The following is a 13583-nucleotide window of genomic DNA, read 5'->3' on the forward strand; positions in this document are numbered from 1 at the left end:
TCATCAATGATAGGAAACTCATTTCCAGTGGACTTTTTAAAGGTGTATATAGTTACATCGTAGACCGTTTGTAAAAAAAAAATAATAACCCCACAACAACTATGCTGTTTAGGTTCCCTGAAGTTGGAGCTGTATATTAATGTCATATTTATGTAAAAAGTAGCATATCCTTCCTGTTTCGGGTAAAACTATGATAATTATAAACCTACGTTTTCCTCAGGAATTACGCTATTTATTGGTGAAACCGTACAAAAATCCGTCCGGCAGTTTTTAAGTTTATCGCGTTCATACAGACAGACAGGCGCAATAGGGGGATTTTTTATGACACGAATTAAGAATTGATCAAAATACAATAGTAAAATACCAGAGGTGGACTTTAGGACGATACAAAACTGTTTTCGTTTTCACTGAGTTTCTTATAAAAATGAATGCACAGAGTCATTCGTTTTTGTTTGTGAATTACGTTAAAAGTACTATTCTCCTGCTGGTAAGTAATAAGGGGACTTAATGGCCATTAAAAACGTGACGCCCTAAGATTATCTCCGTTTTGCTGAAATTAAGCCAGCTGGATTCTCACTGAGCATAGGTTCTCAACATGAGATTTAAAATTAGTTTAATAAGTAACTTATAAATCGTTAGAAAGATAAATCGACATTATTATACAAATTATATTCGAATGTTAACTGATTTGAGCAAAAAAGAAATTTGATGATTGATTTTGATTTGTTATTTTTTCATTTACTTCTTATCTCTATAAATATATATTGGTAGGTTGGTGGATACGACGACTAAGATTTATTTCCTTTAAAAAACTTTTCATTAAAAGTTTGAGAAACAATGGCCAACTAGAACGCATAATATTTTCATTAAGCGAAATAAATTGGAACCGATGCAGATTAAAACAGGAATTTAATAAAAGTAAAATAATAAGTGTAAATTAATTGAATAGCATTACAAATAAATGTTATAAATTAGTGGCCTAATTATCATCAGAGGTCCCGAGTTCGGTCTCCGGTCAAGTTTATATAAGATCTTTTTTAAATTCACTTGGGACATTTTTACGTATATAGTTATGTATGTATTTGTAATGAAATATAGTATATGTAAATAGCATATATTTATTAAGGTATATAGTTAGTATCCAATAACACAAGACCGCACTTACTTTCTGGCTAAATCTAATCTGTGTGGTAATAGTAGGTAATATTAATTTTAAAAATATATATTCACTTCGAATTATTTAATATCTAAGTTGATATGATAGAGGCTATCATGGTTTTAACATGCAAGAGGCGCATATGATAAGAAGGTCATTAATATGAATATAAATGGATCGAAAGAAAGCCGAAGGCCGAAGAGAAAGGGAAGACCGAAAAGATATGGAAGGACTGTGTTCGAGTTAGGAATGGCTAAGACTCTGAAAAGTACATGAAGGTATGAAATAAAATAGACTTTTTAAGACAAGACAAAGACATATATGCGCCGACCCTATTTAAAATGGTATTATGTAAGGAACAAAAAGAATATGATTTTATATCTGATAAAATATATATCACGTAATTACTTGTGATTAGATATAAAATGTTATGAGAAGATGCCGCTAAAATGTAGTTCACTAAAAATAAAAATCATCCTTATCTAAAGTTAGATTCTATGTTGTCGTAACTTTCAGTTAAGGCTTCTTCAAATTCAATTTTCTCTTTGCGGAGCTCACAAGATTTAAAGAAGTCCTTTTAGATGCTTGTAAAAGACTGGGAAGCTGTAAGGGAATATGTTAGCAAAACTTTGAATGGATAATGAAAATACGAGACGAATAAAACGCTAAAGTAGAAGAAATATATTTTAAAATGCTGAAAAATAAATGTTCTTCTTTCTTCTTTCAAAATTTGGTCTTTTTCAATTATTAATAGAAATAAATATAAAGGTTAAACTAACTATGAAGCTAGCTATCAAAAGAAATGGAGTAACTTTTACGACGTAACTGAGTGTATAGCGCAAAGGCTATTTTGGGACACACAAAGGAAAATAGCCTTTTCTTGTATGAAGCTATCGATTCCTTTGTTGAGGTGTCGAGCAATTCGCGTTGAAATGAGATAACCTACACTACAGTATAAAAATAACCAGCAAAATGACCATACGGTAGCGTTAAGTTCCGCCCAGGAATAAGACTATCCCACATCCCCCGTGGATCGTACAAGTCGACTAAGGAATCGAAATGCTTAACAGCTGATAACAAAGCAACAGACTTCAGACCGACTGAAGGTCATAAAACCACAGCCAAATCTTCAAAATTCATAAGATTTTTTAAGCAGACAGCATCTGTCCGACTTCGGCGATAGTGTGGAACCGGCATAAGGCCTAGGTACTTAAATTAAATTTATTTATATGTTTATTACTAACAAAATTTTATACGAGTCTTGATGCTCGAAATAAAGAATATTATTATTAAATGAACTGTTTAGGGTAATATTTGACTTGTCTAATAGTTCTACGAAAGCGATAAATCCGTTATATATTATTTTCCATATAGAATCGACATACACGAGGAGAGTACAACAACGATGCTCTCGAGATAAAAACTAAAAAAGCAGACACGTGTCGTTACAACAAAAGATACGAAAATGAAATGAAAATAACCCAATTTCTTTCCTCTATAAAATATTCCCATTTAGTCGCATCATGAAATTGCAATTTGGGTTTGTTGAGATTGTGATAGAAAGATAGGATACCCAGGATAGAATTCTATTTCAAATATATTCTATGTAGATATTATTGACGAACAATAAGGACTTATCCTGTTATTAATTAAAAAAAAACATATTTTGTTTCTTTCTGTCATTGGCAAATATTATAAAGTGTTACAGGGACAAAAGGCATAGTTTAAAGTATGCTAACTTTTTATGAATAACGGAGATAGTACATATCCAGTATACTCGTATCAATTACCAGCATGTCTATATCAATTAATATCCAATCAACTCGACGAGGGAAATGAAAAATATGTTTTCAAGGAAGATATGCCATGATCTGACAACCGGAATCCGGATGCCGGGATGAAGAACGTGCGAAGTGCAGACGAAAATGTTTCCTACATTTTCGTCTGCACTTCGCACGTTCTTGGACCCTGGGCTCCGACGCTCAACGGCTGCGCTAATAATCGGGAAAACGCTCAAATGAGAGAGCTCTCTCTCTCAGAGAGAGCGCAAATGAAATATTTTTTGCGGTTTATTAAAGGCAGTGATATACGAGCGACAATGCAGTCCCGATTGGGGCAATTTTATTGAGTTATTATCGGAGTCCGGATTTATTTTATGTACACAGTTACAACTGGTTTATTTGACAAATGGATTCATGTTACGTCGTCTGAAAATTTCGTTGACATTTAATTTTTATTAACACAAAATCTGGTCAATTTCATGCCACCCTGGTATATCGCAACATAACTACGATGTTATACGTGACGAGCATTGCGATAATGTTTCATGTTTTAATTTATTGATCGTCACCCAAAACGAATCGACAAAATTACATAATTGGTTTTATCACACTCAATCTTTTGAATCAATTAATATGGACACAGTCTTTGCTTGCAATATTACTAGTTATGACCCGGGGCTTTGCTCTCATGGTATTTTGAAGTTAAATAATCAATTTTTATCCAAACTAAATTTATGTACAAAATTTCTACTTAATCATTTGAAGATATTTACTTCAAAAGTTCTAAGGCAACTCAAACAAAAACCTTGTAAAAATTATCTATATTCTGCATCAAAATCCGCAAACTGTACTAAATAAGGAGTTTCATCATTCGTCACATTTTTTTTTTCAAACATAAATGGGCAGCTTTAATATATTGTATCTAAAATATGTCATATTTTCTGAATAAAACAATATCACACATCATTCCACAAAGTTTATGTATACGATGACATCAGTATTCATAGTGTATGCGTGTTGGTTTTTTTTCTACTTTATTTAATCAACTGGACACTTCTGTAATCTTTAAGCAGGAAAATCGTAACTTATATATACATAAAGCAACGTTTGCAGAGCTATATTTAGCAGTTGCTGGCGTGTAGTGTAACTGTATTGTTGAAACAATTTGACTTTTGGCTACAAAATGTTCTGTCAAGGATATATGGTTATTTTTACACTATGTGTATTGGTGAATATCAGCTATGGGGCTCAAGCAATTAGAAAGCCTGTACCGAAGCCGGCGGAATTAGGTAAGCATATAAATGGTAACGTTTATCTCTCTGTATCTTACGTCTGACTTTTCCCGCGTTTTTCCTCAGTCGCATAGAGTCCAAGGACCGCTCTCTTACAATTTCTTCTCCACTTCTATAGAGGGAAATGGAGAAGAAATTATAAGAATAATGTTGTTATCAATTAATATCATCATCATCCTTTGTACATCCTGGCCAGTCTCCGTAAAAAAAACAAATTCTTAGTTTTCTAGTGTGTTCATTGCTAACACTGGTGTAAGTCTCCTAAAGGCATCTGACATGACTTTTACGGCTACTACCGCGTCTAATAGCAAGTAATCGCATACACACTACTACGTTTAAGTTCACCTTAAACGTCCACACATTTCCTCATGATTCTATAAAAACGACTACATGAGTCAGATTGGTATTACAAACTCGTGCGGCATGAGTAGGATTCAAACCAAGGACTTTGCCGGACGGGCTTAACAACTTGACCACAGCCGTTTCTCCAATGTAACGTGAAAAAATGACAAACACATTTGGATATGGATTAATCAAAAGTTTAATTCACTTCATGTTCTTTACTTTAATTTCAGCTGATCAGCCTGGTTGCTACGAACCAGATTTGAAGACGGTATTACCCTATGACAAACCTTACCTTTCGAAGGATTGCAGCCAGTATATTTGCCATAACAATGGTGAAATTGTTATTTCGAGGTAAGTCGGACATTTCTCAAACCAAGATTACTTTTTTGCTACAAGTAACTAGCCATTTTGCTGTGATGGGTATTTATAATTAATTTCAAAATGAACTTAGCCAATAGCAAATGTATCGTTAAATGTCTTCAACATGTAACACGTATTTTGCCAATGTTATACATTAATTAAATTTATATTGAATTTCAGTTGCGGTTCCGTATTTGTGGGTGAGGGTCAGGTCCAAGTCAAAGGGAATAAGTCTCTGCTTTACCCCGACTGTTGCGACTCTGTGAAGCCGAAGGATCCCTAAAATATTGATTGTCTGTTTTTATTCATATTCATTATTCATGCCTATAACACTATGATAAATGAATGCGAAATATACTGAGTGTTATTTCAATATAATCAGAGGCTTCCTGCAATTTTCCGGTAAAAAATGTTTCTCGTCAAACACAATTATAATAATAATTGAACTAACTACTGGGAATTTCCTATCCAATAGTGAACTTAATGTTATGGATAGGTACCAATAAGAACATAAATAATACAATCTCTTTCGCAGAATTACTTTGAGATAAAGGAAACAAGTTTCTATCAGTTGTAATTTCATCTAAGGAGGGTGACCAAAGCCATAGAAAAAATAAATTGGGAGGGGATCACCCCCTCCCGGCCACGATACCTAAATGAAATTTATAAGGATACTCATACAGTATATTCCAATATTTAATAAGTAATGAAAATATCCATTTCACTAGAACACAATTCAATTATTTAAAAAGGTTTTGTCATTATTCGTTTTACACGATGTATCAGAATAAAATGCCAGATATAAATAGCATTACAAACAGTTATAGCTAGTTATATTTTCTTTAAAGTGGAGTCTAAGTGGAGACGTCAAAGTACGATAGCGGACCTTGGCCTCCGACGCTCAGCGCCTGTGGAAACCAAACAACCGGGAAAACGCTCAAATGAAAGAGAGATATTTCCTTTTAAAACAATATGCACTCTTTACAATTTTATAAAAAAACACTCCAGGTATATCTTTCATAGCAAACAATGTATATAAAAACTTTAGAAGTTTCTATTTAAAACAGAGCATAATTTAAAAAGTGCGAAAACAATGTTTTGCAATTTATGGCGTCATTTTGGCGGAGATTAAATGAAAAATGTTCCAGCCTGGATTTTCACATGTTAATATTTCAGCCACCGTGTTAATTAAAGTGAGGTGGAATACAGACTTAATTTGCTATAAAAAAGTTTTTTATAAGTAGTTTATTTATTTTAATTAGTTTATGCAAGGAAGATATATAACGAAAGATAATTATCTTTTGTTATATATCTTGCTTTATTAGTTATTAGTTTAGCTAATAAAGCAAGTATTACTACTACAAAACATTTTTGACACATTTTTTACTATTAGCTAATAATAAAGCAAGATATATAACGAAAGATAATTATCTTATTAGTAGTAATCTTCTTTTAATATCTTGCTTTATTAGCTAAACTAATTAAAATAAATAAACTACTTATAAAAAACTCTATTTTTATGCATGCACCTAAAACTTCTCGTCATCCGTAAGTCTAAAATATTCTGAAATATTTTTGAAATAAAAGAATAATTAACCAGCAAAGTTTTCATATACATGTTTAGAAAACAAAGGTTAAGATGTTTAGTATTATTAAATAACGATTTAATAAAAAATATATATGTATAATAAATACGACTATGCAATGACTTAGTAACTGAGGCTAGCGAATTAAAACATCCATAACTAAAACCTATGGTAATAAAGTAAATCATTGCACAACAATAACCTTCGACAATAACATAACCACAATTGTTTTAACAAGGTTTGTGCAGTTTGTATAGCACAATAAACAAATCCATTGGTTTAATTTCGAAGCAGCATAGGTCAAAATATAAAATAGTATTTATGACGACATAGTTTCAATTATCTCTAATCATTAAGAACCAAGTGAATAGGTAGGTAAATAATTTCACCATTTGGATTTTCTTCGCTAATTAGAGCTTTGACTATCAAGTTACTTTTTTCTTGACTTGGTGAAAAAGTAAATTGTATTTCTTTAAAACATATTTTTTGTAATTGTGTAAAAGCGTTTTTATAAAATTATTTAAATTTTATATAACTCCTACAATGCCGATACATTGGCAGATTTGATGACATTGTTGATTTTAATTGCGAAAAGTAAAAAAATCGTAAGATTTCATAAATTTATAAAATAGACTATTTAACTCGGTGAAAATAGAATGCGTAAAGGCATTGAAATACTCAAATACCATAATTAAATGTCACTTTCAATCAATTTTATTAATTACACGATTTATACTAATTTTTGTTATGATTAAAGGAAATTATGCTTTTTGACTTCAAATTTGTAACGTCACAGATATCAAAGTTTGTTTTTAACATTAGAAAAATGTACCTTCTCATTTGACTAGTTGGAACATAGCCAATTGTATTTTGAATTTACAGTCGAATATAGACTCACAGATTTTTTTAAATATACCAATAAGTAAAATAAATATATTAAAATGTTCACGAATTATACATGCATGAATGCTACACGTCCATACGGTTGGTTAGTGTTTATGCATAAGCCTTTTGCATATTCTACGAGGCGGCCGCATGCCCAATTTGTTTAGTTCAGGATACAAACGATCGGGAAATCCTGGATATAAAACGATAAAAAATCTCTAAATTTTGCAACGTCACAAAAAATATCATGCATGAAATATTAGATGGTAAGATATTTTTTATGTCCCAGCAAAGGACTTTCTCTCTGTCTTTCACGAAGCTCGGAATACTATTATTTAAATTTAATTTTAAAATTCTAAGTACATACCTTAATCTTTCAACGGATAGAATGATGCTCGTTTTCATCAATTCTTAATCAATTTCTTTATTCTTATATATCCTATATCTGGCCAAATCATTGGGATAAATCATTGCTGTAGTCAACGGATCATATTCAAATTGAACGATATTCCAGCTTCCAGGAAACAATATTGCGTCAACTCGGCTACGCTTGAGTTATCGCCAACTAGGGCACATTTCCCGATACGATTTATCATTACATCCAGGGATGAGTTATAGCTTCAACGATGCGGTGAAATTTTAAGATCTCAATCTTTCTTATTTGTCGAATGGATCGTCGATTCACATTGGTAAATGTTTTTATAGCATTTTATAGTTTAAAGAATATAAGCCACTCCATGTGGAGGGTTTACGTCAGTCATGTGTTATAAAAGATAAAGAATCGTGTTTCTTCATGGAAATGAAGTTATTGGAGTGAAGAATAAGGTTATAAAATATCGCTAGAATATAATTTGTAATTGCTAAAGATTAAGATGTTGCCATATTACCATATAGGGTGAGTTGCATCAGTGAAGTTACGCGCCACCACCGATTAGATAAAATGGCATACTTTGCATTATTCCATATAGGCTAAGGTTAACGTCAAAGACTTATACAACCTCAGAACAATATTAGTACCTACTTATTCTTAGGATACAACCCACGCTGGGTGCACCAGTTAATTTTGACATTGATTTTAACCGGCGCGCTCTGACATTTAGACAAAATGGCGTCAAAATTGACTGATACATGTACTGTTCATTTCATACATCTGTACGCTCAGTACACACGTACAAACATCAAATCAATCAAGCCAGTCTCTATTAACAGTTTTGATTAGGTTCTGCATTCCGTCAACATTTGCCGACAGATCGCTGCGACTGCCACGAACTGGGTCAATGCTCCAGAAACTTGCAGTTACGATATACCTAGTTATGTACTTCATGTTGTTATTAGTTGAATACATTCTATACATGTTAAATCCACATAATGCTTTATTTTGCAGTTTTTTTTACTGCACGATAATAACGCCGCAAGTCTTTGTTCTGACTAAACCATGATGTGGATTTAACCAATTTTCTTGGAAAAACTGTTAAATCAATTTTAACAGCTTTTCCTAGAAAATTATAGGGAAAAAAATCGTTAAACTATTTTCATCCAAGTAATATCTGTTTACTGAGTTAGAACATTAGGTATGTCGCGACGTTTCCACTCTGGATGGGATCACTTCATATTCTCCCGTGCATGTCGTAAGAAGCGACTAAGGGACATGCCTCGACTGCTGATAGGCAACAAAAGCATTCCCAAAGAGGGTTAACATCAGGCGTAAGTCCATAATTGGAGACCTAGTGAGTGACATACATTTTGCCGCGGATGGAGTCGCATCCAATAGCTAATATCAGATAACAAGCGCTAATAATTATGAGAATGTGACTTGTACTTTTATGAATGTGAGTTTTGAAGTAATTTGTTTGTACTGCAATGTACGTTTATGTGTGTACTTTGTATGGAGACATATGCAAATAGAATCTAAGAGATGCGAGCGTCCCGCGGATATGCACTTTGCATTTCAATCACAAACTTAAATCTGTTTTATAAATAAGTACGTAAATCACTACGTAGTATGTAATAAAGTCGCCCTCAGCGTTTATCTGGTAAACTTTCTTCTTTGAAACTACGCAACTAATTATAATGCAGTTTTCATTGTTATTTAGACAATTTATTCCCGAAGGTTTATTATACATACATAAAAACCCGTGCAAGCCAGGTCAAGTCGTTGTACTGAATATCTCTCTCTTCATAGTCGTATTTCCACATGGCAGAGGGTCGTTGTCATTACGTGGAATGAAACACACGCAATAACTTTCTTGGAACTATCAATGGAGTGGTTTGCCTATGCCTCCCCCATTTCACACACATGCTAATAATCAATCTGTCTGCAGATTTCCTCACGATGTTTTCCTTCATCGGAAGAAGGTAGTCTATGAAAATTAATACATGAGTCAGATTGGTAAACAAACTCATGTGGCACGGGTAAGATTCGAACCTAGGAACCTTTCATTTTAATCATTAAACCACCACCGCTTCAAACTTACAGTACTAGCTGATTGAAAACGATTGAGGATCGATTTCTCTCGGAGGCATCATTCAACAGTTCAAATGTATTTCAACTTGTACCTTCGATTTTGAATTGGTCACGTGCCTTACGAGGCTATGTTGGAATCGACTCTATGCCTATCACAAGAATTGGAATTTCTTTTACGTTGATATAGTAGGAACTAGCCAGTCTCCGTCAAAATAAAATATATATCCATACCATAATATTATTGAAATGCAAAATTTACTACCAATATGAACCTAGTAAAAATAAAATATTTAATTTCTAAAGTGTGTTTGTTTGTCTTACCATCACGTCATTACGGACCATTGGATCGAGGTAATTTTTGGCATAGTAAAGAGCAACATATTATACTTAAATGAAATTGAAAATTGTAATGCGATTTTGACACCATCGAGATGCTATTTTGAATCGACACCCTGTCCTTCGTATAATCGAATCGCAGCGTTCCAATATATCGCGTATGAAGCAGTTCTTGGCACTAAAAGCTGCACAACCATCTGTCCCGGTTATAAATGAAGACGCTGTAAGCCATCACCGCCTGCGCACTTAATCTGGGAGCACAATGGATTAAGCAGTGGGTTCCTATTGGAATGGCTGTACACTTGAGCTTAACGAGTTCCTTGGTAGACAGTAAGGCCAGAATTGTATTGTACTATAAACTTAGCTTAGTAGGTACGTACTTTTGTGTAAAAACCAATAAAATCTCATACTAGTAGGGCTGCCACCGTCCCCGGATTTCTTTTAGTTTTAAGGACTTCTTGGATGCCTTAGGTGTGGTTTTCGAGGGAATACATTAGTGACCTTTTTTTCAGGAATGTCAGAGAAAAAAAAACAATTGTCCGGGGTAATATTTTATGACGTCATTATCGTGGTTCCGAATGAAGGTCGCGGAATGAAATCAATCAAATCAAAGTTTCCTGAAATGACTTAGCTATTACACAGTTTTGGTAAAGCAGAAGCCTGGATCAACTCATGTTTACTTCGATATTTTACTTATATTTATAACGATGTATAAATTTATTCACTATCTACCTGTTCTCTAGAAAACTTGGCACTTTACCCAAGCTGATATTTGAAATACCTGTGTTCTATCTTTCTAAAAGCATGAATATTTACTAAATAAACAGATAAGATTAAATAAAAATAGTAGGTATTAAATAAAACTTCAATCTCGACCTTCGCAACTCATGCGTATTCATTAGTAAAGTAAACGATCAATCAGTTTACTTTCTTAATGAACCAATTAGACATCTAGACGACATCGGATGAATTAAAACTCCCTTCGTTAGACGCAGCTAAGTAATTGGATCATTTTCAAACGAATATATTTCAAAATCAAATAACATCTAGAAAAGATGTAAATTTATTTACAAATCCCGTTGATAGTATTGTAAAGCAGATTATTAAAAATGTAAACGAACACTGTTACAAAATACATGTAAATTCATAAGAGAAACATTAAATAACCATGAACAAGTTGTTCCTCTTCCTACTCAAATTGAAAAAGCCGATCAAGGTCATCTTGGTATTCTTCTATGCAGCTAAAATTAATAACATTATTTACATGGCTGCGTATGTACTTGCTTTTAATTTAAAAAAAAACTTAAAATGGAAAATTAATTTTGTAACGAAAGTTGTCGGCTGCTCATCTCCGGAAAAGGTTTCGGTATCAACACTGTAATAATAGCATGGCGTTATTATTATCTTTGTACTCTAGTATAATAATTTAATTTTGTAATAGTTTCAGAGGAATCTGTCTTCAATATTACCAGAGTTTAGATAACTGTTCATCACAACTTCGAAATAAATTAACGTGCCTGAAACAACCGTATTAAATAAGTAAATAAAGTTTTTAGGAAACCTATGATATTTATTATATTATAAACCTAAATATTTCCATTCAGATTGTATTAGAATCTATACAATTTTAATAATACCCTGGTAAATGCCAATTAAATTATGATATTAGGTAATGTAATTAAAAAAATGTCAAATTTGAACTACATCCTAAATTAATAGAAAAATATTCCAATTTGATCTAAAGTGAAACAATTTCATGAGATAGGCCTTAAAGTAAATTAAATGTCCATACCTAGGTATGCGCAACTGTAGAACAAGTATAATAAACCCATGGCCAAGCTGTTGTTCGCCATGTGAATCACCACAATAGCCAGGGCCATCATGGCATACAAAGTTATTATCGACAAGTGGGACACAAACCATATGGAGAAAAAGAATATTTTTGGTTGTTTCTGTAAATAAAAGTATTTAAAACAATTCAATATATGTCCAACTTAATTATGTCTTTTTTATAGTGTAGTGTAGTTAAGTGATCACCGCTGCTCGGAAGCAACTGCAATACAGGCGTTTCAAAAGACCGTTGTCGGCCTTTCTGAAAGTCTAATTTTGTTGTGTCATGAAAATAGTGTTAAAAATAAAATTCTGCTTACCTGGCTTTTCTGCCATATCATCAGAGTACTTATAACGATCTGGTATGATGACAAGCAAGTTATGGTCATGGTACTGATAGTCATTATGCCCATGATTGGGTCCAACATGACACGATCAAAGTGGACAAGCAAATATATTACACATATCACCAGCATTACGCTTGACATCACCTGAAAATTGTGAAAAATTGTGTCTAGATATCTTTTAAAAAATACAGTAACAAAAATGTTATACCAAGTTGAATCTTCGTAACATATCTGTGCAGATCAATTCCAGCCAACTTAGATTCACAACCAGTTGCCGATCAGCAGTTTTACTTATCCTATACACGCGGCCCAAGAGGAATTTTATTCAAATTTACATCTGTCTCTCCTCTATTTACCTATGAAGAAATATTATTTGAAATTCCTACACCAATTATTTAGAATTAAGGTTTATATAATTACTACCCATGATTTTATATCATTATCAACTGAGGAATAAGTAGAAATGAGACTAATTTATTCATTTTATAAAGGGATTGACTAAATTATAAATTAAATATGTTTAAGCTCGGGTCATCAACTATTTCCAAGCCAAATTTCATCAAAATCCTCCCTGATTTCCCTTTCCCTTTTCCTAAGGTAGTAGACCTAGGGTTAGTACGAAATGTGTGGTTTACCACCGACGACCAGCCTATAATGGACACGCCTTGAGCTAAACTTAGCCCGCACATTGTTTTCACGGCGCAAAAAGTGCTTAGGTCCTGATTATTTATCCTGCTTTCTGACATCATTTAGCTATATTTATATAACTATTTATCGCTGTTTACATTTAATATAAAAATAGTACATATATGTCGAAAATTATTTGACGTTTTTGACCAGTGAAAGATATAGATTGAAAGCATTTTGTTTTTTATAAAATCATAGGCAAAAATCATACAAGTACCTAAGTACTTGAATAATTCAAGTATTTAGGTACTTGTATGATTTTTGCCTATGATTTTATGAACAGTTAGTCATAGAATTAGTAGGTACTCTGACGAAGTACTTACTAAATCCATGCAGTTAGTAAATAAATTAAAATTGTTACAATAAACAAAAGTTTCCTGAAAACAAATTCGTGATGAATCACTATTATAACGGGCCATGCGAAATTAAATACTTCTTGTACTTTTAAAAAAATCCACATTTTATTGTTATTACATTATTATATTATACAGTTAGGGTTAATTTGCTTTCAAGT

The 13583-nt window shown here is 32.7% G+C and overlaps 2 protein-coding genes across 3 annotated transcripts; one reads left to right on the plus strand and one right to left on the minus strand.

Annotated features, from left to right (window-relative positions):
- The first annotated feature begins 4051 nt into the window (after positions 1-4051).
- Positions 4052-5291, plus strand: LOC128674165 (uncharacterized). The gene is made up of 3 exons (XM_053752546.2): positions 4052-4226; positions 4805-4925; positions 5115-5291. The coding sequence occupies exons 1-3, from the start codon at positions 4121-4123 to the stop codon at positions 5215-5217; spliced, it is 330 nt and encodes a 109-aa protein (XP_053608521.1). The 5' UTR covers positions 4052-4120; the 3' UTR covers positions 5218-5291.
- Positions 5292-11252: 5961 nt separating this feature from the next.
- Positions 11253-13211, minus strand: LOC128674192 (uncharacterized). 2 transcript variants are annotated; one of them, XM_053752597.1, is made up of 5 exons: positions 13018-13211; positions 12356-12526; positions 11998-12157; positions 11675-11722; positions 11253-11580 (listed from the first exon to the last, which is right to left on the minus strand). In XM_053752597.1, the coding sequence occupies exons 1-5, from the start codon at positions 13129-13131 to the stop codon at positions 11522-11524; spliced, it is 552 nt and encodes a 183-aa protein (XP_053608572.1). In that variant the 5' UTR covers positions 13132-13211; the 3' UTR covers positions 11253-11521. The 2 variants fall into 2 exon arrangements, with proteins under 2 accessions (XP_053608572.1, XP_053608573.1); XM_053752598.2 differs by lacking the exon at positions 13018-13211 and adding an exon at positions 12591-12715.
- Between the last annotated feature and the right edge of the window lie 372 nt (positions 13212-13583).

Source organism: Plodia interpunctella, chromosome 12 (assembly GCF_027563975.2).
Source record: "Plodia interpunctella isolate USDA-ARS_2022_Savannah chromosome 12, ilPloInte3.2, whole genome shotgun sequence".
NCBI classification, from domain to species: Eukaryota; Metazoa; Arthropoda; class Insecta; order Lepidoptera; family Pyralidae; genus Plodia; species Plodia interpunctella.

Bases quoted from the DNA above. Each gene is read 5' to 3' on its own strand.
- LOC128674165 (XM_053752546.2), top strand. From the start codon at position 4,121: ATGTTCTGTCAAGGATATATGGTTATTTTTACACTATGTGTATTGGTG. The intron at 4,227-4,804 runs GTAAGCATATAA...CTTTAATTTCAG, and splicing joins ACCGAAGCCGGCGGAATTAG to CTGATCAGCCTGGTTGCTAC. The intron at 4,926-5,114 runs GTAAGTCGGACA...ATTGAATTTCAG, and splicing joins GGTGAAATTGTTATTTCGAG to TTGCGGTTCCGTATTTGTGG.
- LOC128674192 (XM_053752597.1), bottom strand. From the start codon at position 13,131: ATGATGTCAGAAAGCAGGATAAATAATCAGGACCTAAGCACTTTTTGC. The intron at 12,527-13,017 runs GTAAACCACACA...CACAATTTTCAG, and splicing joins TTATAGGCTGGTCGTCGGTG to GTGATGTCAAGCGTAATGCT. The intron at 12,158-12,355 runs GTAAGCAGAATT...TTTTATTTACAG, and splicing joins TGATATGGCAGAAAAGCCAG to AAACAACCAAAAATATTCTT.